At 41.9% G+C, this 25,670-nt stretch overlaps 1 protein-coding gene across 5 annotated transcripts in view; it reads right to left on the bottom strand.

The window, feature by feature from the left end:
• LOC126202964 (transcription initiation factor TFIID subunit 1-like) overlaps positions 1-25,670 on the bottom strand; it is a 184,793-nt gene that overhangs the window by 11,119 nt on the left and 148,004 nt on the right. For 4 of the 5 annotated variants that reach the window (XM_049937098.1, XM_049937100.1, XM_049937099.1 and 1 more), the window contains one exon: positions 19,064-19,379. In XM_049937098.1, the coding sequence (XP_049793055.1) occupies positions 19,064-19,379 (316 nt within the window). Of the gene's footprint in view, positions 1-1,032; positions 1,216-19,063; positions 19,380-25,670 lie in introns of all 5 variants that reach the window. The other variant, XM_049937101.1, reaches the window with a different exon arrangement.

Genomic DNA, 25,670 nt, shown 5'->3' on the forward strand with positions numbered 1-25,670 from the left:
TGGATTCTACAGATCAGACTGTCTTTAACTCAACACAAAAGTGTTGCCCATAAAATGAAAACGCAGCACTGCTGTTATCTCTAGGATGGGTGACAGGCCCCAAGTAAAATCCACAAACCTCATTTCCGGCAATGCTACACTTTAAATGCAAGTTCAAAATACCTGCACTAATTTGAAACATTGCCAAGTATCGTTATCTTTCTGCAATTTGTGTTATCTATGTAAAAGGAAAACTAACTACTGATTCCCAATGCCAACCCAAGTCTGTCGAAACTGAAATTGTTATGAAGAAGGAAATTGATGTTATGATTTTGTAGAGTTATCTGAGTCTGCAGACGTGTGTGCAAGTTGCGTTTGCATGAGTGTGTGTGTGCGTGTTTGTGTGTGTGTCTACTGCTGACAAAGGCCTTACTGGCTGAAATCTATAATTGTGTGAATCTTTTTGTAGTGCCTATCGCGACTCAGCATCTCTGCTATATGGTGAGCAGCAATTTTCCTTCTCTGATATATAGAAAATAGGTGTTTCAAGTACATTTAAGTCTACAAAATGGTGATAAAAATCTCATAAGTCACAGAACATGGTTCATTGTAAGCTACAGATAATTTCTGAGTGGAAACATTACACTTTTGCGCAAACATGTAATGAAAACTCCTGCCTGGAGTATTGTCCTATGTACTAAAAATGAAGCATTTTAATATATTTGTTTCTTGAGTTAATAATGTATATTCAGATTCAGGCATCCTTCCAGCTAACCTACACAACAGAATGGTATTTCACACTATTACACATCGTACATCCATGAGTCTCTCACTAACTTTCTTAAAAAAAAAAAAGAAAAGACTATGTCGTATGTCTGCGACATAAAATCCCGAATACCTTTACACTCTGCACAACTAACTGATATTCACTTGCTTGGACCACGCAACGATGCCCAATCTCAAGTAAGGTCAGTCTCCTTTAAAATAGTTTAATTTCTAATTAAATAATTGATCAATGAGAATAAAATCACAAAAAAATTCTTTCAAGTTTACCATTCAATAATAAAGAGGCTAATTTCTATGTTTCTTGTTTCCTTTTTTATTGTACTTTTCTGGTTTCTTTTCAGATTTCTTGTTATTTCCTTTTTGGTTTTTAAATTTCTTGTTATTTGGACACTGACGTTTCTCACGGCTGCCTGATTTACTGCGATCTTTAGGCTTATGCTTTCCATGACCCTGTAAGGAATAGCAACATTCATACTGACTGTAGCAGTGCGATGTTTCATTCACTAATATATTTTTCAAATTCAGTTTACTGAATGTTTTGATCAGTAATAAGTGCATTATATTTTATTATTTAAGAACAAATTCTATGCCAGTCTAGAAGAAGAAAAACAGAAAAATTGTTATCCACAAATATGGAACAATGAGTGGGATTCTTGTGTCACTACCATAATACTGATCACAACAAAAATCCACATGACAGTGTTGTTTCCAGGAACATTGTTGTTTTGATAAAATGGTTCTCAAACACACAATTTTTATGGTGGCAGGAGGCATTGAGCAGTCAACAGCCACAAGAAAAAGATTCCAATCATTGCTAGTGTTTGTGTTTGTGTGTGTGTGTGTGTGTGTGTGAGTGAGTGAGAGAGAGAGAGAGAGAGAGAGAGAGAGAGAGATCATCCCAGTGTTGCAGCTCAACTCTGCTGTGGGGTGTGTCAGGTGGAGTAAGTGACAGAAAAAGGAAGAGGGCAGATGAAGAAAGGTGTGGAGTGAGGGAGAGCTGGTTGCAAAGAAGGAGAGGAAGAACAGAAACATGATAGATGGGAAACTTGTGAGTTTGTCCTTGCTCAGGAAGATAAAGTTGCATCTAAGACACAAAGTTGAGGAATGGGTTGGAAGAGGTGAAAACACAGCAGAGGAAGGACTACAGAGAAGAGTGTGGGTGCAGGTTAATGGTGTAAAGTGGGAGGCATGGAGACAGATGTGGAGGTTGGTACGCAAAGGAGCTAGTGAAGATAAGTGCCCAGGGGATTGCAGGATCAGGATGTGTTTTTAGAATGTGTTGCCACAGGGTGTGAAGCAGAAATTGAAGACGAACATTATGTGCTCAGTGCCATGTTCTGCTACTACACTGTCAACTTTCCCCTTTGTTAGTTTGGCTGTGGCCAACCACTGGGATGGAAGGCATGTTAGTGGTAATGCTACAATAAAATGCTGTTGGTTAGCTACACCAGATTTTATATACGACATTACTGTGTTCACAGGTGGCCCTCCCATTGATAAGGATAGAGTATGAAACTGATAAGATTGGAATAGGATGCGCTGTGTAGGTGCATAGGACAGATCATGCCGGGGTCTTTAGCATGGATGTGATCCATTTCGAAAGGATATTCCTCATTTCAGGGCATGATGAAACACAGGCCATACAAGCCCAGTGGAGGACATGACTCACTTGTTCCAGTCTGGGATGATACTGTGTACAGAGAACAGTGCTCATTTGCAACTGGTCTGGGGGTGACTGGGGAGTTAGGAGCATGTGTGGACATACATATGAGATCCGTTTATGCACTAGAACTGGAGGGTAATGCATTTCTGTGAAGGACCTATGGGCAATGCATCTATGGTGATCAGCAATCCCTTTCCCATTATGCTGAACATCTTAACAAGGCTTTTACGGACATGCACTATCCAAAAAGTATCCTTTGAGCCCACAATACTCCCTGAACATACAACCAAATTCATCTGACCCTAGACCTCTCACATCACTCCAATACTCTACATCCACACTATTTTCTTCGGAATCTTCCTTGTAGCTATCTCCTCCTCCCGTCCTCCCAAATAATTAATAAAATAAAAAAGATAATTCTCAATCCACTCCTACCTGTCATTATATGCATAATACAATTTCCTTCCTCTGCGTATCAGGGCAGCCTCACCAGCCCTCATCTACACCTCCCTTTCTTTCTTAACTCCGCTCCCTTTGTTCTTCTCACTCACTCCACTGAACATATATCCTCATCCCAGACTGACACTGGAACCACGTGTCTCTGTTTTTGTTACAGCCTTGAGAAAGGACTTCATCCAATATGTGAGCAATCATTTTAATTTAGTTTTCTGGCCTGTCAACTGCCCAACTATACTGAAGTGGCTACCTCCAATCCTTCCATTACCTCTATTCTATTTATGACTTAATACTGACAGATGATGACCCTGGGGGCATGGAACTGTTCAAAGGCATCACTGAATTTAAATAAGGTTTCAGTTGTGGTTACACTACCCTTAAAAACCTGTGTTAACCCAACATGGAAAGGAGACTCCATACAACAATGAACCTTCCTCAATTGCCTAAGCAGTTGACCCTCTATGATGTAAAATGTCTGCAATTCTGTCAACAATGTCCAGCAAAGTGACAGACATATTCCTATATAATTCCATCAAAAGGTGGCAATTGAAATTTTTTTAAAAAAATATATGGTTTTCATAAATATGAGATTTTGTTCTATTCCTTACTTCACCTGTGGTCATGGTGACATTCCAGGAAGAGCACTTAACTCTAAGCTTGGAAGCCAAGGATCAACCCTGGGTAGATATGGGATTTTTCCTCATTCAAGTAAATCCATATGGTGCTAGGCCTACTCAATCTGATATCAAATGAGTACTGGAAATCTTTTCCAATGGGAAAGGATGGCAGGGGTGAAGGGCCCACTACCCTCCACCTCCTCCTGTCACAGTGAAGAAAGACTGCACTGTACATCCAGTCGCCAATAGCCCAGTCATGGGCTTATGCCTTAAACTTACCTATCTCAATTAACCAGACTCTTATTTATTTCCAAATGTGGAGTTATTTCTACTTCACCCTGTACTTTCTTGGTTTAATCCAATATTCACTGATTCATCTTTGTGTTCTTTGACAGTGTACTTACAAAATATTTGGAATTTGAGACAAATACACATATTTATAAAGATGCCAGGCTTTTTCACTCTCTGTTATTGGGGATATCAACTTTTTATTTTAAATTTTCAGTTTTAGTCAAAAGTTTGGAAGGTTATCTACATTCAGCTTGACAAATACTCCATCCTTAGTTTATCTCCACTGAAATTAGTAACCACTTCCCTTAACAAATTCCATTTTGCGAGGAATAAGACAATTATGTTGTGCTGAGTGAGTCCGATCTAGTTGTAAGTCGTCTTTGTTTCAGCTCACTCTGATCCAGCATTGCTTATCTGAACACTCATGCAACAAATTCAGTGAAGTATATGAACTTCATTAAACAAGAATTTGGCAATATTATATTCTTTACTAGCAAGCCTGGCAATGCTTTGCAATTCCTAAGTATGTATTGGAAATGGACAAACCTACTAATCCCCTCCTCCTCCCTCTTCTCTCAGTTAATCCCATCCTCCTTCCTGTCTCTCTGTCCATCACCTCCTATCCTTTCTCTCTATCAATTTTCTCTTTCCCCCTTTCTATGTCCCCCCCTCCCCTGACCAAGACCCTTGTAATTACAAATTAAACCTCGATTGCAAATTGAAGTTGCTTAAAATGAATGGATGAACTGGATGTGGTCTTTGGCAACCTCTCCACCTGATTGACTGGGTGACAATAGGGGTTTCAATGACATTATCTTCACAACTTTCCACTATTCTGCTAAAACCAACTGTAAGGGAGAAAAACAGAACATCAGACTGTTCTGATTAATGAAATGAAATGAAAACAACTTGTTTATAATTACATATAAGGAAAACAAATATGTATGAGACAAACTATTTACCTAATGGTACTGTAGTTAAAAATGACAGCAGTAAAGAAAATGAAACCACACATTTTCGCAGCACAGCATTTTATTTCTTCCAGCTGATTTTAACTGAAAACCTGCACACTGTTACTGCCTGATTGTTTATCACAATACCATGTAAAAAGTTGAAGTAAATCAATTCATGAAGAACTCCGGGAGATTTATGAATTTGAACAAATCAACATTTACATTTTTATTTGCATGGAAGGTGTCCTGTAGAGTGCTACATGCATCACAATGTTATGCTTCTTTTAATGTGTAAAATTAGCATTATAAATACATTCACAATAATTTTACACTAGCATTCATATAGTTCATACAAGTACTGTAGTGTTTTCTACATTTCTGAAACAACAGCCACGAACAATTTCACTCTCAAATCTTTCCCAGTATCCATAGCAACGGACAGTAGAATAGGATCTCTTTAGTTTCTAAATTCACGTGTACTATCTTTGAAGTGAGTGAGTGAGAGTAAGTGTGTGTGTGTGTGTGTGTGTGTGTGTGAGAGAGAGAGAGAGAGAGAGAGAGAGAGAGAGAGAGAGAGCACTCCATACTGTCACTTAATCCTTGCAAACCATTTGCCTTAATCTTACTAATGTAAGAATAGCCATTTTTAATTTCGGTGATGAATTTTAGTTGCTATAAGTGCTTTTCAGATCAAACTCCCTAGTCATCAGTCCATAATTTTCAAATATAGCCAGTTCATTATTATGAGGTACTAAAATTTACCTAGTCTTATCAGTGGTCATGAAGCTGTTAAATTAATGCAAAGAGATAGCACATAAAACAATATTAAGAAGTCTAAATAAACACAGAAAAAAATCCTGCCACAGTGGCCCCATTCCACAAATCCAACGTGATCTCCAGTCCCTCCTCAAATCCTTAGGCTCGGCCCATAACTTCTCCCCTGAAACTCTCTCTCTCCTCACACCTACCATCTACATGCTTTCTAAAATCAAACAAACCAACCTCCAATCTCCCAGGATGTCCCATTATGGCCTGTTACTGTGCCTCACTGAGAAAATCACTGCTCTTGCGGACCAAGACCTTTAGCCTATTACCCGTAACCTGCCCTCCTGCACCATCCAGTCACATTACTTTGACCATCTGTCAAAAACCTGAATAACCACCTTCACATCACAGACCACTGTGAAACATGAAGGAAGAGAATTAATGAGGTTCTGGGCATTACTGAAAGGGGGGGTGTGTAGCCATGCCAACTCCATCTGTCTTGGTCAGTAGCACTTGAGGATCCATGGTGCGAATAGCCTGATCGAGGTGGTTCTACAGATTCTCGACTGGGTTTATATCCAGGGAGTTGGGTAGCTAGAAAATTATCATGCTCATCCTGGCGCTCTCCGAAGCAAAGCACGTACACTGCAAACTGTGTGGCACATCGTGTTGTCCTCATTGTAGATGCCGCCATTGTGTTGAGGAAAAACTACATATAGGGGTCAACATGGCCCCAAAGATAGATGCATACTTGTGTTGATTGATTGTGCCTTCCAGAATGACAAGATTACCTAGGGAATGCCACAGAAACACTCTCCAGAACATAATGATCCCTCCTGCAGCCTGCACCTTCCAATGATTGTCGCGGGATATTTGCTTTCAAACATTTCCCGCTGTACACACCAAACACTTCATGTTGCACACCAACACCCGTTATGAGTACATGAACCAGGCACCTGATGCGGAGGCCCATAGGCAGCAACGTTTGCTGAAAGATCATTGAGGTGACACTGTTGGTGGGCTTTTGGTTCATACGAGTTGCCAGTTGCTCAACAGCTGCATGTTTATTTACCCATGCACTTCTCTGCAGCCATCGTTAACCTGTTATCTATGGTCCATGGTGCACCAAAGTTGCTGCAGCACTGGTTTCAGATAGTGCCATTTTGCCAAGCATGGTGGCATGTAAGCAGCTGACAATCTTAGCCATTTTGAAAATGCTCCCAGCCTTTGCCCAAAAGCCAATGATCATGCCATTTTGGACATCAGAGAAATCACCCCATTTCCAAATTATGACTGTAATTCGCGTTCACCCCAACACAATGCATAACCTCTGCTGATAGTGCAGCCATCTGTCATCTGCGACTGACTACTGCATGCTCAAGTTGAACATAGGCGATGGTCACACTAATGTGCCTGGACTGTGCATATAAAAGACACCAACCATTTCCTCCACCAACTCTTGACAATTATTTTACCATACAGCACTGTGCTCATCACTCTTGATAGCACCTCCCTTTTCATTTACATCACCAATGTCCATGGTGTTGCTGCTACTGAACACTGTTTGCTTCACCTCGTCACCCTCAACCCAACAAGCCGCCTTCCTCGAAGTTGACTTCCACCTTCAGGAAGGCTACATCAGAACCTACCAACCATCAGCAATACCTTAACTTTGACGACTACCACCCATTCCATATATCACAGTTACCTCTTCAAATATACCAAGGGTGTCACTGAAGCCTTCACATATCATAATTACACGAACAGACTTGTCTAGAAACAAGATCTCCCGTACCCTGTCTCGCCAGTCCCCTACCATTCCCTACATATCCACTGTCTGGGCACAAAGAAGCACATGTATCATGACTCAGTACTACCCAGGACTGGAGCAACTGAATCACATTCTCTGCCACAGTTTTGACTACCTCTCATTGTGCCCTGAAATAAGGAATATCCTACCCCTATCTTTCCCACCCCTTGCACAGTGGTATTCTGTCACCCTCAAACATACATATCCTCATTCATCCCTACTCAACTCCTGCTCCCAACCCCTTGCCTCATAGCTCATATCCCTGCAATAGATCTACATGCAAGGCCAGCCTCACCACCATCACTTACTCCAGTCTGGGCACAGGGGTCTCCTATCCCATCAAAGCCAGAGCTACCCGTGAAAACAGTCGTGTCATCTAGAAACTAAGATGCAACCACTGGGCTGTTTTCTACCTGGGCATAACAACTAACAAGCTGGCTGTCTGCACCAACAAAACAGTGGCCCAGAGACAGCTGAACCACCCAGTTGCTGAACATGCTGCCCAACACAATGTACTTCACTTCAATGTCTGCTTCACTGCCTGTGCTATCTGGATCCCTTCTACCAACATCAGTTTTTCTGAATTGCAATGGCATGAACACTCCCTGCAACTTATCCTATGTTCCCATAACCCCCTGGCTTCAACCTTTGTTAGATCTTGTCCTCAAGTTACCTACTCTCTTCCCTGCTCTCCCACCCTACTCCAAAGCAGCTTCTATTCCAAAAATGTACCAACTAGTCTGTTCCCCTTATCCCCCCCCCCCCCTCCCCACCGCGCACACACACACAACTCCATGCAGCATCCTCACACTGACAACACCCTTGCATGCTCTCAGATGCAGTACTACACCCATCCCATGTCATTCCTCCTCCTTACCCCCAACACCCACACAGGGTTGCTGCTCCCATCAGGCACAGTTACAACTCAGTCCCAATGACACTGACCAGGGACAGCAGTTGTGCGAGTTTTTTCTACTTTAGAAAAATGCCTTTTGGCCAAAATCTTAAATATAGTAGTCTTTTCATTGTGCCTCTCTGTGACTTAAGTGTTCCCTCTATATCGTGAGCAGCAATCTATCCTTTTCAAATTATTGTAATCACAAGTTGATTATTTGCCTGTTTTAGGGACCACAATACTAATCCCTTGCTGCAACATGGGTGAATCAGTTAATTTACCACTGAAAAATATGGCAACTGGCTCACCATTCACATTTGTTGTTTAATACTAATAAACCCACCAACAATTATTTAAAGAATTGAACTTCCACATATAAACGATTTCCAATATCTGATTACATTGATGTTAAGCACATTCATGAGAAAAATTTTAGAAAAGGTTTGAAATTATATTAAAAGTTTCTTGAAAGTCATTAAGTGTTCTCATTATCAAACACTGGAGGAGAATAGACTAAACAAAATCTACTTTTTCACACATCTCAGCGTTTATAACATCGTATGTACTGAGCTGTGTGTTGTACAATGATATAATTTTGCATGCACATTCAGTGGTATATGTGGATACTGTCTACAAAATAAGTAGTAAATAAGAATTAGTAGCAAAGAAATAATGAATTAAAATGTTATGCCTCTTGGTGAAGTTTTACTGCATGAACAGTGAAAATATATTAAGGGTTAACATTTTATTTTAATTTTTTTTATTTTGTGGAGGTATCAGTGAGAAAATGTTGTGCAAAGGTTTGAAGTTACGAATCAAGTTTATTGGGAAGTGGCTAAGAGTTCTCATTCTTAAATACTGAACGCATATAGTCTGGGAAATTTGCAAGTTATTATCAGACTCAAAACATATACACAGTTTCTAACTGTAATATTTGTCTTAACATGTTAAACCTTTAGTGTAAGATTACACCTCTTAACGAATAGATTATGACAGTATTTAAAACTCTTAAATATGATCGATAATTATATAAAATATTGGAAGTGAAATATTTGTTGTCCATGAAAACTGTCAGAGAAGCAGACTGCAACTGGGTCTGTGCACCTCTCTCTCTCTCTCTCTCTCTCGTTCTTGCGCGCACCCACATGCACACACATACGCAGCAATATGAGACATTCAGAAAGCACAAAAGGAGTTGTAAAGCACATGATTTCAGTTTGTGTTTGAAGTAAATTTCGTTATCTAATTGATTTTTCACATGGGTAAATGGTCAAAGCTTTTTATGGCTGAAAACCTCATTATTTTTTGTGCTACTCTTAAAGCTTTGAAATGGATAGTGGAAGTAGTTTAAGCTTCCAGCTGAAAACCCCACTCTTTTTTTGTGCCGCTCTAATGCTTTGTAATGGATAGTGTAAGTAATTATGCTTCCAGTATTATATTTATGAATGTGACAGTTGTTAAGACCTGTGATCGAGTGTCGAGAACAAACTGCACAAGTGAGTAAAGGTATTGTATGGGTGTAATCTGTTTGTCTGCAAGGGGTTTTATAATGGGCACCACTTATTATTCTTATTACACTGTTCTGTGTAGTGTGCATTTTCTTCTTTAGTGAAGAGTTGCTCCAGAATATGGCGGTATAAAAATAAAATTTGTGACAGTTAATTTTAACAATGCCTCTCTCCATGGTCTGCTCATACCTATAAAGCAAAAGTTGCAATGCTTGGACATTTAAGATCTTTAATATGTAAATTCCTGTTCCGGATCTTGTCAATAAAACATATGATATTTAAAAATTCTCTTTCCTTTTTTTTTTTTTTTTTTTTTTCCTTTCTTCCTTGCACTGTGGTCGGACGTTATAAAGTACAAAAGCAATATATATTGTTTTTCAATCCAAGTTCAGTAACAGATCACTTGCAGAGAACCAGTAAATAACTTTTATTCACATTCTGGAACACTTAAAGTTTCAGCATTAGGCCATATAAAACTTGCATCATTAGCAATGTGAACTCCGAGCCATGTAGAAAGTAAGAGTACTAGACCCCACTTTAAAAAAAAAAGGAAAAGTCTACTTGGGGGAAAAAACTGTAGAATATGTTTCCATATAATCGCCATCTCATTCAGTGCAAGTGGTGAGCCACGGCAAAAGTTTCTTTATGTCCTCCTTGAAAAACTCTTCCCCCATCTCTTTCCCCCACTACGTAACCTCTATCTTTATCTGTTCACTGGTTGAAAATTTAATTCCTTCTCAGAAGTGAAAAGATGATAATCTGAAGGTGTGAAGTCAGGAGGATATGGGGCTGGTTCAAAACATCCCAACCAAATGAGTTCAAGACCACCTTTGCGACTAAGGGTTGGGGAGAATGGGCATTGTCGTGCAACAACCACACAGAGGGGTGTCTGTATTGCCCTCCGTTTGTTTTGAATGTTCCTTATGAGCATTTTTAAGGGCTCACAATATTATTGTGGACTGATAGTCTCCCACAGAGGCAGAAACTTGACCAAAATGATGCCTTTTCAGTCCCAAAACACTGAGTTCAGGATTTTTTTTTGACTGCAATTGTGGTTTTTAATTTTCTGGAAGATGTGGGATTCCAATTTGGTTTTACAGAGAGTACTCTACTGCATTGGCTCCTTACTTAGCTTGCACTTATTGCGAATCTCTTGCCCAACGTAAAGTCCCGAGCGACTGGAAAAAAGCGCAGGTGACACCTGTATGTAAGAAGGGTAGAAGGACGGATCCTCAAAATTACAGACCAATATCCTCAACATCGGTTTGTTGCAGGATTCTCGAACATATTCTCAGTTCGAATATAATGAATTTCCTTGAGACAGAGAAGTTGCTGTCCATGCATCAGCACGGCTTTAGAAAGCATCGCTCCTGCGAAATGCAACTTTCCCTTTTTTCACATGATATCTGGCGAACCGTGGATGAAGGGTATCAGACGGATGCCATATTCCTTGACTTCCGGAAAACGTTTGACTTGGTGCCCCATTGCAGACTCCTAACTAAGGTACGAGCATATGGGATTGGTTCCCAAGTATGTGAGTGGCTCGAAGACTTCTTAAGTAATAGAACCCAGTATGTTGTCCTCGATGGTGAGTGTACATCGGAGGTGAGGGTATCATCTGGAGTGCCCCAGGGAATGTGGTAGGTCCGCTGTTGTTTTCTATCTACACAAATGATCTTTTGGATAGGGTGGATAGCAATGTGCGGCTGTTTGCTGATAATGCTGTGGCGTACAGGAAGGTGTCATTGTTGAGTGACTGTAGGAGGATACAAGATGACTTGGACATGGTGTAAAGAATGGCAGCTAACTCTAAATATAGGTAAAAGTAAATTAATGCAGATGAATAGGAAAAAGAATCCTGTAACGTTTGAACACCCCATTAGTAGTGTAGTGCTTGACACAGTCATGTTGATTAAATATTTGGGCGTAACATTGCAGAGTGATATGAAGTGGGACAAGCATGTAATGGCAGTTGTAGGGAAGGCAGATAGTCGTCTTCAGTTCATTGGTAGAATTTTGGGAAGATGTGGTTCATCTGTAAAGGAGACCGCTTATAAAACACTAATACGACCTATTCTTGAGTACTGCTCGAGCGTTTGGGATCCCTATCAGGTTGGATTGCTTCAGGAACTCGGGTGGGAGTCTCTAGAGGAAAGGAGGCGTTCTTTTCGTGAATCGCTACTGAGGAAATTTAGAGAACCAGCATTTGAGACTGACTGCAGTACAATTTTACTGCCGCCAACTTACATTTCGCGGAAAGACCACAAAGATAAGATAAGAGAGATTAGGCCTCGTACAGAGGCATATAGGCAGTCATTTTCCCCTCGTTCTGTTTGGGAGTGGAACAGGGAGAGAAGATGCTAGTTGTGATACGAGGTACCCTCTGCCAGGTGCCGTATGGTGGATTGTGGAGTATGTATGTAGATGTGGATGTGACAGCACTGTGACAATTGTTTTTTTGTCTTAGGCTTGTAATGAGCTATCCATCTCCAGTCACAGAGTTGAGAAAATCCTCACCTTCCAATTCAAAAAGTCGCTCAATAATCTTGCAGGCAATACTCACCCATTGTTCTAGTGCTGCTCTTTCAGCTATTTTGGGACCAGTCTTGCATGCAGTTTGTGGTACCCCAGTGTTTCTGCAAGTGTCTCACAAGAGTTCTGGAGAGTTGGGGACACATCGCTGAAATTTCGTCCACCGTCAATCGGCAGTCTTCACGAACAATTTCCTTGAATTTTTTTCACACACCAACTCATCAGTCATAATGGAAACCATTCCACTCCTCTGTTTGGCATTAACATTTGTTCTGCCTCCACTAAACTCCCTACACCACATAAACAAACTTGTTCTGTTCATAAGACCCTTGCTGTAAACCGTTTCGATTTGTCAAAAAATTACAGTAGATGTCATTCCCTCCATGATTAGGAAGCGGGTCAAAACAGGGGACTCACACTTGATGAGATTTTTTACTGACATCTTTCATGCAACTGGGAAATAAAACATGAGTTTATGTACTACCGTGTTCCTGCAATGCTCGCTCTCGTCTGAGGTAACCCGCCTACCACTCAGGTGTTGCTAACCCCAAAAAACAAAAATTCACAGTAAACTTACTTTCTGAATATGTCTTGCATACAAGCTTCTTGGATACAGTAAGGCATATCAGTTATAAACTGATTTAAAAATGTTTTGAAACACCTAAATATCTGCCAACATGTGTGGGCTTAGAGTCAAGAGGACCGGGAAACTAAAAAATAAGTCTTATGAAACTGAAAAGATACATTCACCGTGAAATAAAAACAAAAATAAATGCAATCATCAAAAGTGCACGCTTTTTAAATCAAAATCTGATGCCGAGTGCTATCCAATAATGTGTTGTCCACAAGGTGATTAAGATGTTGCTGCTCAACCTATTACAATTATTGACAGTGGTCCCCCAAACTGTGTAAGTCTCAACTCATCCGATGCATGCTCAATCAAGTCCATTATAGCATCCCACTCAACTGCTTCCTGCCAAGGGGTTCAGTAGCTGGGCATTGTACGCTCATGCATTATCATGTTCAGGAAAGAACCTATCACATAAATGTTGACTATAGGGATGACAACAAGTTGACAATTCTGTCCTGACTCTGTACAGACTTCACATTACCTCAATAGTGATGGAAGGTGTCCAACTTCCATACATGGTTTGTTGTTGTTGTGGTCTTCAGTCCTGAGACTGGTTTGATGCAGCTCTCCATGCTACTCTATCCTGTGTAAGCTTCTTTATCTCCCAGTACTTACTGCAACCTACATCCTTCTGAATCTGCTTAGTGTATTCATCTCTTGGTCTCCCTCTACGATTTTTACCATCCACGCTGCCCTCCAATGCTAAATTTATGATCCCTTGATGCCTCAGAACATGTCCTACCAACCGGTCTTTTCTTCTTGTCAAGTTGTGCCACAAACTCCTCTTCTCCCCTATTCTATTCAATACCTCCTCATTAATTACGTGATCTACCCATCTAATATTCAGCATTCTTCTGTAGCACCACATTTCGAAAGCTTCTACTCTCTTCTTGTCTAAACTATTTATCGTCCATGTTTCACTTCCATACATGGCTACACTCCATACAAATACTTTCAGAAACGACTTCCTGACACTTAAATCTATACTCAATGTTAACAAATTTCTCTTCTTCAGAAACGATTTCCTTGCCATTGCCAGTCTTCATTTTATATCTTCTCTACTTCGACCATCATCAGTTATTTTGCTCCCCAAATAGCAAAACTCCTTTACTACTTTAAGTGTCTCATTTCCTAATCTAATTCCCTCAGCATCACCTGACTTAATTCGACTACATTCCATTATCCTCGTTTTGCTTTTGTTGATGTTCATCTTATATCCTCCTTTCAAGACACTGTCCATTCCGTTCAACTGCTCTTCCAAGTCCTTTGTTGTCTCTGACGGAATTACAAAGTCATTGGCGAACCTCAAAGTTTTTATTTCTTCTCCATGGATTTTAATACCTACTCCGAATTTCTCTTTTGTTTCCTTTACTGCTTGCTCAATATACAGATTGAATAACATCGGGAAGAGGCTACAACCCTGTCTCACACCCTTCCCAACCACTGCTTCCCTTTCATACCCCTCGACTCTTATAACTGCCATCTGGTTTCTGTACAAATTGTAAATAGACTTTCGCTCCCTGTATTTTACCCACGTGGTACTGGCCAAAAAATGACTGACCCACCTCCCTGACCGAGCGAGGTGGCGCAGTGGTTAGACACTGGACTCGCATTCGGGAGGACGACGGTTCAATCCCGCGTCCAGCCATCCAGATTTAGGTTTTCCGTGATTTCCCTAAATCACTCCAGGTAAATGCCGGGATGGTTCCTCTGAAAGGGCACGGCCGACTTCCTTCCCCATCCTTCTCTAATCCGATGAGACCGATGACCACGCTGTCTGGTCTCCTTCCCCAAACCAACCAACCACCTCCCTGTTAAGCCCATGGCCGGCACACTTGATAAGTGCATTAGTAATTGACCCCCTCTCCACTCTTTAATGAGTGGAATCCAGGCAGTGAGTACATATAACAGCAAAATTCACAACACCTGAAGAAGATGGCTGGGTCAGTCGTCAAAATATTGTGCATAAAACAGAAATGAAAACTTGTTGGAACACCTGGAAGCACACTGTTAAGGAGTCATGCTAAACCTGCACTCCGTGAAGCGAATCTCACGCCACTAATCCACATTCCATTCCAAGTGTTCCCCTGTCCACCTTCGGCACATGAAGGTGCTGGGGTTGTAATATTGTTCATAATGAATGCCTAGAGGTGAAATTGATCACATATTAATTGGCAAGTATTATCTGAGCTCTCCCAGTTAAATCTATAAAAGCAGTGAACAGTTCTGTTGCTTCCTCTTTTTAAGAATTTAAATTTGTTGAAAGTGGTTACCTGTTGGTATTGTTACACCAAGCCACCATTATGAGGCAGCTCAACACTGTTTTGAGTGTCATAACAATTGTTGAATATTCTAATCACTTCACTGTGGTGTATGCCAATTCAGTGGGCAACTTTCTGTGCTGACAATCCTTCTTGTCATAAGGTGACACTGTGTACATCTCCTAAAATTGAAACGACCCCGGGAGGCTCGACAAACGCTGAATGGTGTACATAGGCTGCATATACCCACACACAACTAGGTACAGCACATACTATTAAAATGCACAGTGAGAGAGTTTTTACCTTTACTACACAGATAGCTTATAAGCTAATGAAAATGCAACGCTATACAAAAAACTGATAGGCTTATCAATCTCCATTCCAATTCTGTACAAGGATGAAAAATCTGTCCAACATTAACTTCGCAGACAATGAATCTAATCTACTTACAAAAGGCTTGAAATATAATTTAGAACCTAAATTAAAAATATGAAAAATCTAATAGCTACTACAAATGTGGTATTTGGTATGACAAGTCTGTCAGTTAAAAGAAAAATGAACAAACAGTTAATATACCAAAAACTGTGGAAAAGGAATTACACAAAGTGAATGTATACAAACAACAAAGACAGAACACACTGCCCTCAAAGCCTCAAATAAAAAAATTACATGCAAACAATGCAATTGCAGTAAAATCGGACAAAGGAAACGGTACCATTATAATAAATCACAACAACTATGTCAGGTTATGACATTTTTCAAAACTAACATCGCAGAACTACCACATAACGCAACAAACAACTATACCCCACAACTAAAGAAAATATAAAAAACTGCAACATATACCACAAAAATTTGCGTATTTTAGCAAAAGCAATAGAAAACATACAAATTCCTCCTAATGGCAAATTGTCTCTTGTGACATTATAAACCTATATACCAACATTCCAGTACAGGAAACAAAAGAACAAAACCTTTTATACCATGGAGAAACTTTTACCACAGGAACTTATGAAATCATAGATCTCCTTAAAACGACTTTATCCCAAAATTATTTTGAATTCAATGGAGAAATTTGCACCCACACAGATGGAGTGGCTATGGGAAACTGTTTAACTGGCACAACTGCAAATATATTTCTCAACACATTACAAGAAAAGCTTCCAATTCACAGCAGCCAATACGTAATGAAATCATCTATGTTATAAATACATAGACGACACTTTACTGCTGAAACAAAACAGACAGCAACAATTTCCTCAGGCACTTAACAACCTACATCTCAGTACCAAATTTACTGTGGAATTGGAAACAGATAATTCAATAAACTACTATGACCTGAAAATTAGCAAAGATAAAATCCACCACACATGTGACATATAAGGAAAACCTACCACCAAAGATAATATAATAAATGGCAACACTTGCCACCCTAAAACACAAAAGCGCAAAAACTTTATTGACATAATAGACTATGAAAAGTGAATGTCGTATGGAAATAAAACATACAAACCATAGATAAAATTCAAAGGAAAATAAAACATTGAAATGTAAAATCATCTCTTGTAAGTTTGTTGACATATAAGTCACTTGATAATTGCAGTAAACCAAAACAGGCCTGTGATGTAAAATATTAAATATATTATCTTATTGCAGCTGGTTTTCGAGCTTTCGTTTACATTATTTTAACCAGTGTAAATAACACAAACACATGCAGGGCCAATATTAATTCCAGGGGTATAGCTGTAGTAATTATTCCTTCCTCTGAAGAAGCTGTTTTCTTGAACACTGCCTAGATTTCTTAATGAGATGCATTGCCATACTTGACATTTTATTATATTTTGTTGGGATGTTTACTTCTAACTTCAAATTATCAATTTTGATCAAATCACAAAAAAATTCCCATACGGCAAGCGTTTTTCAGTGCATTAATATTTGTATCTCCAGCTTTTAACACCTATAGGAATTATCTGATAAATTTAGTTAAATACACTCCTGGAAATTGAAATAAGAACACCGTGAATTCATTGTCCCAGGAAGGGGAAACTTTATTGACACATTCCTGGGGTCAGATACATCACATGATCACATTGACAGAACCACAGGCACATAGACACAGGCAACAGAGCATGCACAATGTCGGCACTAGTACAGTGTATATCCACCTTTCGCAGCAATGCAGGCTGCTATTCTCCCATGGAGACGATCGTAGAGATGCTGGATGTAGTCCTGTGGAACGGCTTGCCATGCCATTTCCACCTGGCGCCTCAGTTGGACCAGCGTTCGTGCTGGACGTGCAGACCGCGTGAGACGACGCTTCATCCAGTCCCAAACATGCTCAATGGGGGACAGATCCGGAGATCTTGCTGGCCAGGGTAGTTGACTTACACCTTCTAGAGCACGTTGGGTGGCACGGGATACATGCGGACGTGCATTGTCCTGTTGGAACAGCAAGTTCCCTTGCCGGTCTAGGAATGGTAGAACGATGGGTTCGATGACGGTTTGGATGTACCGTCCCCTCGACGATCACCAGTGGTGTACGGCCAGTGTAGGAGATCGCTCCCCACACCATGATGCCGGGTGTTGGCCCTGTGTGCCTCGGTCGTATGCAGTCCTGATTGTGGCGCTCACCTGCACGGCGCCAAACACGCATACGACCATCATTGGCACCAAGGCAGAAGCGACTCTCATCGCTGAAGACGACACGTATCCATTCGTCCCTCCATTCACGCCTGTCGCGACACCACTGGAGGCGGGCTGCACGATGTTGAGGCGTGAGCGGAAGACGGCCTAACGGTGTGCGGGACCGTAGCCCAGCTTCATGGAGACGGTTGCGAATAGTCCTCGCCGATACCCCAGGAGCAACAGTGTCCCTAATTTGCTGGGAAGTGGCGGTGCGGTCCCCTACGGCACTGCGTAGGATCCTACGGTCTTGGCGTGCATCCGTGCGTCGCTGCGGTCCGGTCCCAGGTCAACGAGCACGTGCACCTTCCGCCGACCACTGGCGACAACATCGATGTACTGTGGAGACCTCACGCCCCACGTGTTGAGCAATTCGGCGGTACGTCCACCCGGCCTCCCGCATGCCCACTATACGCCCTCGCTCAAAGTCCGTCAACTGCACATACGGTTCACGTCCACGCTGTCGCGGCATGCTACCAGTGTTAAAGACTGCGATGGAGCTCCGTATGCCACGGCAAACTGGCTGACACTGACGGCGGCGGTGCACAAATGCTGCGCAGCTAGCGCCATTCGACGGCCAACACCGCGGGTCCTGGTGTGTCCCCTGTGCCGTGCGTGTGATCATTGCTTGTACAGTCCTCTCGCAGTGTCCGGAGCAAGTATGGTGGGTCTGACACACCGGTGTCAATGTGTTCTTTTTTCCATTTCCAGGAGTGTACATTTCTAATTCTTCAAGAAATATTTTCATACATTTTGTAGGTGATAGGTGCAAACTAGTTAGCAGTAAAATTTCCAATACTGTAATATTTGAGATTCTCTAAGAGAATGCTGTGAAATACACTAACAAATGCCGCTGAGAAGTCACAGAAAAAACAGTCTGTAATAATCTGTTGTTTTAACTTTGTATAATCTGACTCTTGCCAAGAACAAGGGAAGCTCTGTGGAGAGACTGTTCCAAAATCCCAATGGACACTGATTAAGTAACTTATTTTGAGATTGATGTGTTAATGTTTTTGAGAGCATAACCTTTTTTTAGTACCTATTAATAATATAGGAGAAGCTTCACTGTATTCAAATTCTTACATTCTTAGGCACTGAAAAGTAATAGTCATAACAATGTCTGGAATGACAGTGCCATTTACAAACAATCTCTTAAACAAAGTGATGCCTAGTTTTTGCAATGTTTATAAATCAACTACAGTAGAAGGAAAACTCTCACTATTACATTACATACCTCATTGTAATTGTAAACTGTGATTTGTGCACCTGTTCCTGAAAAGATGCTTTCTATAAGTGGCTTGACACGGCGCCACTCCAATCTGTCAAGACCACAACCAATGCGAGGCATTGCAATTTTTTTCACATTGTTCTCAATAACATGTTGACGCATAGCCACAAGACTCCTTTCTAATGTTTCCATTGTTGGTTTCCCAGTACTCTCAGGTTTAGTCACAAGGTAATAAATGAAGCGGCCATCAAGTTCCAGCATTGCAACCTGCCCTTGTCGTTTACGTTGTTCAAGAAGCTCATCCACACGTCTGAACATCTGCCTGCAACAGGAAAAATAGTACACTCATTAAGTTTTGAAGTTACAGGAGAGCCTTGTTTACAATACAACATTAAAAAAGAGTGAATGTGGGCATTAATGTGGCTGCAACTTGTGAAAGAATTAGTTGCACTGATAAATAGCAAAATGTTAATGCCTCTCTTATAAGGAATTGTAAATTTATGGGTTTAAAAATAGGAAAACCAAATTGTGCCTCCTGAAGTTTGGAGTGCCATGTTTTAGTCAAAAGCAAGTGTATGATTTCCCTTTGTTATTGCCTATTCAGGCCTTAAGAGGGGAGGAAAATATATACAGTGAAGTAGACGCCAACAAAAAGCGCATTCAAACTTCACTGTCATCAAAAAGCCTTAATTAAACAGTCTGTCATGTAAAGAAAGTGATAAGCAAGTGACTGAAGGCGCCAAAAAGCAATCACTGATTGTTAGAAAAGTGATAAAAAATAAATCCTATTAATAATGGATGACTTTCTGTGAACACATGATGGCTGTTTATGTGTACATATGACTGAAATTGCAAGTACAGAGTGTGACGCTTGAAAATGAAAACACAGGCATCATGAAGGAAACTTCTTTACTTACAGGCCTATGTGGAGATAGAATATGCACCTTTTTTTGTTTAGGATTCATTACGTTAACAGTGAATTAGCGTTTGATGTGCGTTAATATGTAAATTTTATTACAATATAGAAATTTGTTGAAGCAACAGAAAAACCATAATAAATTGAGGTAATACAGAGCACCTGCCTTTGTGAAGCTGGACATTGTTACACAAGAAGGGATAGCTGTATTCATTTGTCATTTAATGATAGTAAGGAAGTATTTCACTTAGTACAAGTAGGTTGCTGTCAATGTCTATACAGTTTAAGTTAAGGTTATGACTGGGTATGATGATGATGATGATGATGATGATGATGATAATAATAATAATAATGTTGCTTACAGAAGTAAAATGGGAATTAGGTCCTCAAACACCCCCAGCAACAGACACACTACAGACAAACACAACACCTAACACCACACCAGCACCGTGCACACCACACGACACCAGCAACAACACCACCCTACCCCCTAAGAGATCGCGGACTGCAGCCCACCACAGGCTACAGAAGACGCACCAATACAGGGACGACCACAGCGCTAGAGGAGGAGGAGAAGGAGAAACAGCCGCAGCAGGAAGAACACGGCCACACCACGACAAGTACACAGACAACAGGACACCAACACTCACGAACACAACCCGGACACCAACTCGACAACCCACATAACACACCCACTCACCACAGAAAATACACAGGCGCCCACAACTGTCACATGAACAGCCGACACACAGGCCAGCCCTCACCAAACGCCAACACAGGAACAAGCGGCCGCTAACACGACCAACAACACACAGGCTGACATGACCAACATTATGTCAACAATCCAGAGAATAATGGAAACATTATTCCCCGGACGCACGACCACCGAAATAGTCACAAAGATTATGGGGTGTGTCTCACAACTCTTCATGCAGTTCGTGTCGAGCACGCTCAACTGGACTAACTTCCAAGCCACTATCACACCACTTTTTAAACTACTACATGGATAATATACCACACCAGCCCCAAAACGCAGACGCTAACACAAACTCACAGATCCTGTTTTGGAATGCCAACGGGATCGCAAGCAAAAAAGCCGAAATGGCCGCGTTCATGGAGCGAAAGGGTATCCGAATAGCTCTTGTGAACTAAACACTGCTTACGCCTCGCAAACAACTAAACATCCCAGGGTATTGTGTCTATCGTACCAACCGAGTGGATGGCAGGTGGGGAGGCGGCACGGCAATCATCATACACAGAGACATAGAACACACGAACATTGAGCTCTCAGCGCTTGAAAGACTAGAGGCCACGGCCGTCAGGGTCAAGTTCAACGGAGCCAACACCACACTAGTATCGATATACAATCCTCCTAAAAACATAGTAACATGCGATATCAGCACAGTACTCAACATAGCACCACGGGTAATCGCCGCTGGAGACCTGAACGCAAAACACTCAGATTGGAATTCACAAATACGAACCTCCAAAGGCAAGAAACTGTACGAACACGCACTAGGCCGAAACTACATTATACTTGGGCCGGACGTTCCCACATTCGTGCCTACACAGGCTCGACGTGCCTACACAGGCTCGACATAGGCCAGACGTGTTAGACATAGCCCTCATAAAGGGCATCACATGAACACTCAACCTTACAGTTGAAAACGATCTGGACCACATGCCTGTAATACTGCACATGGAAGAAACACTGCAGGACATCGAACCACGCAGGATGCTTAACTACAAGCGTGCGGATTGGACATTGTTCAAGGAAACGCTTGATAGTCGAATTCCTGACACCCACGAAATTAACAACACACAGCAAATCGATGAGGCTGTGGAGGCTCTCACAACTGCCGTCCAAGACGCAATGACTGACGCCATTCCATTTACAACACCAAGACAACTCTCGACGGCCCTGCCCCAGGAGATCCTGGGCCTTATCTCAATGAGGAAACGCTTCAGGAGATACTGGCAGCGTACCAGGTGCCCGTTCTATAAACTGCACGTCAACAGACTCCAGGGCATAATACGGGATAAAATACAATTATTCAGAAATGAGCAATGGAGACAGAAACTCGCTGGGGTGGATACCACAGGTCCTGGCGTGTGGCAGCTGGCCAGACACTTCACCAGGGAGAAACATTACATTCCCACGTTACAAGGACCAGACGGCCCAGCCTACTCTGCGACGGAGAAGGCAGAGGTTATGGCCACAACACTTACAGCGTCTTTCATGCCGAATCTGGTTCCTTCAGACCCAGTATTCACACTTGAAACGGACCAGGAGGCTACACAACTTGTAGCCCAGCCCTCGCGCAACAAATTTAGACGTACTAGCACAAATGAAATCACATAGGCTATCAAGCATACCAACGCTAGAAAAGCCCCTGGGCCTGATGGCATTCAAAACCGTGTCCTCCAGGAGTTCACAGATAAAGCCGTAGAATACCTCACACACTTAACGAATGCCATCCTGAAACACCAACACTTCCCTGACTTTTGGAAGGTGGCCCAGGTCCTGATGTTCAGGAAGCCAGGGAAAGACCACTCCCTCCCACAAAATTACCGACCCATCAGTCTGCTGTGTTCGCTCAGCAAGATTGTTGAGAAGGTAATATTAAAACATATCACTGGGCATTGCATCGCCAATGACACCCTAAGGCCAGAGCAATTCGGCTTTAGGAATCACAACTCGATAACACAACAACTCCTCCGCGTAGTCGAACATATAACACACGGCTACAACATGAACAAAGCCACAGGGGCCGTGTTCCTGGACATCGAAAAGGCTTTCGACTGTCTCTGGCACAACGGACTCATACGCAAACTAAGCGAAGCTGGTTTCCCGGACGGACTCGTACGTCTCATACACTCATATCTCACAAACAGATGTTTCAACACTAACGTGCAGGATAAACAATCAACACAACATGGTATCCAAGCTGGAGTACCCCAAGGAAGCATCCTAGGGCCCATCTTGTTTAACCTGTACATTAATGACTTCCCAGCAACACAAAACACTATGTTAACTGTCTACGCAGATGACACTGCCATCCTTGCGCAAGATTGGAAACCGTCGAACATCAATTCACGAATACAGACACCACTCAGAACAGCTGAGCCTTGGTTGGAGCAAGTGCGAAGCAGTTCCGTTCACACGCAGACCGAAACTACTGCGCAAACATCAACACTATAGCCCAACAACACTACATACATGCCCAATACGTTTCTGAGAGAAAGTCGGATACCTTGCTGTCTGGCTGGACCGTAAACTTACATGGGGGGACCACATCGAATACGTTGCCAACCAAGCGCACGCGAGGCTCGAACAGCTCTACCCAATGCTCAACAGGGAAAGCACACTGAATAGGAGGGTGTCGAGGTCCATATACATGACACTGATTAGACCTCTGATGACGTACGCAGCTCCCGTCTGGGGATATGCGGCTCCTACACGACTGCGCCGCCTGCAGAGCATACAGAACAAGGTGCTACGAATCATTAGCAATGCTCCACGCTTCACACGCACCGTGGATCTTCACCATGAATACTGCCTTGATACCCTCAAGGAAGTATTCAAAAAACACGCCACACGACTAAACAGGAGCTCGAGACACTCGAACAATCCTTTCATCCTCACTCTGGGAAACTACGATCACAACCACAGGTGGAAGCACAAGCGGCCAAATACACTGCTAGCTAGGGCATAGCCACCTATGGTAAACTAACATACGCAAACAAGCGACAAGTGTTGGCAAGCCCCTGCATATCAGCAACACTGACTGGTAACTACCAGCTGCTATTAGAGCCTACCAACAGGCTACAGCAGGGACACTGACGAGCTCACCCACAGACGCACAAACAATCCTCCAACATTCCCTCACACTGTTCTTCCGGTATATGACCTATCGGACACAAGATCAATAATAAACCTAACTGTTGCAGGTTGCTGACGCTGAACGAGGACTCTGTACCAGCACCCAGCGCCAGCCGCACAACGTCAAGGTATCGACATGCATGATAACCACTACTAACGAAGCCTATCCTTGCATGACCTATCGCATGCAGAAAGACAACTGCTACTGCTCTTACCACCCGACCTAACTATCGCAGAGGTTTTTTTCCCTTGGCTCCTGCCTTGGCACTTTTTTTCCTCTGCCCTTCAAACTGCTACCCTTCGTTCGATTTCGACCCAATCTATCTCCAGATGAGTGCGTATTAATGGTTAACCCTAACCAGACGTACGCAAACATCGCAGTACCCACATCCTGCGACACCTCGCTTTAGTGAATACTAACCCTTATGCAGAGATGGCAGTAGACCTATTGTGTTGGCCATCATGCCAGTGTGGGCGTGGAGGGGCTCCACCTCTTGTAAAAATAAAAAGGTCCTGACTAAAAGGCTGTGGAAAATAAATATCATTAGCTGGTCACTGAGCAAAGCATTCTTGAGCTATGTGAATATGCCATTAATTGGAAAGAATAATGTTTGACAATAATTGTACCAAATATTACTCAAATGATATTTAGCCCTTAACAATGCCGCATCTAGTGGAATGATCGCTGATGTGTTGTGGTGTTATTATAATCAGAGTGCAAATCATGTTCAGAATACGACTGCAGAGAAATGGCTAATATTGGACGTATTTTGGTTTCCTAAAACCAAACAAGAGACCAATTCAGCAATTGGACATGGGGTACTATTAAGGATTGTAACCAAGCCACAGGTGAAGCAGTTTCATGTGTCCATCATTTGTGCTATGAGCGCAACTGACACTAATTGTATCTTACAGGCTGCTTGAATTTGCGCACATCAATTGACTGATTGGCTAACTTCAATGCTAATTAATTTGGAAATGGTGCAATTTATCAAAATTTTTTCTTAACTATTATTTCTCAGCACAACCTATCCTGCAACATCCTGATAAGCTTTTCAGGTTTTTCTGACCACCCTGTACCGAGTGTACAACAATGTAAAGCAATTTCAACTACCACTGCTGTGGGTATGTAGATTTTGAAAGAGCAGGTAACAGAAACACCATTATTCTCCATTTAAAAATTTACTGGCTTGAGTTGCCACAAACTGAGGTAAAAGGATATTTCAGGAATGTTCTGTTCAGAGAGCTGCCAATGCCTCAAATGTCTGAGGTTTTTCTGTAGCAAATCAGGAATTTGTTATCATGGGAAGTCAACAGCATACGTAAACCAGCTGAATTCAATGAATTGGGGTTGTAGTGATTTGAGAGTTTCTGCGTAAATTCTAGAACCACTCGGCCTTCCAGTCTCGAACACACGATATTTTAGATGTGAGTGGGAAAAAGGAACCCTGTCTACTGCGTGTCACCTGTCTGTGTGTGTACGTCTGAAGTTTGTTGTGAGAAGACTGTAGACACGGCGGTCGAACGGCACTGACAAGTACTTGTCGGTCGATCCATGGAGGTTGTAGTGAAAGCACACGGAAGAACCAAGAAACTACTGTGTTATTCTGTGATGTTTTGTAATTGTGACTATTGTTAGTGACAAAAGAACTGTTGAGTGGAGAAAGACTTTTACGGAACTCTTAACACAGACTTACTAGAGGCAAGACATGTTTATGATTTCTGTGGTTGTTACACCAACTCTGTTGTAAATGTGTCTTAATTGTGTCTAATGTGAGTGAGACAACACAGATGACTTACAAGAAGTCGAATAT

The sequence above is a fragment of the Schistocerca nitens genome, chromosome 9 (assembly GCF_023898315.1).
Source record: "Schistocerca nitens isolate TAMUIC-IGC-003100 chromosome 9, iqSchNite1.1, whole genome shotgun sequence".
NCBI classification, from domain to species: Eukaryota; Metazoa; Arthropoda; class Insecta; order Orthoptera; family Acrididae; genus Schistocerca; species Schistocerca nitens.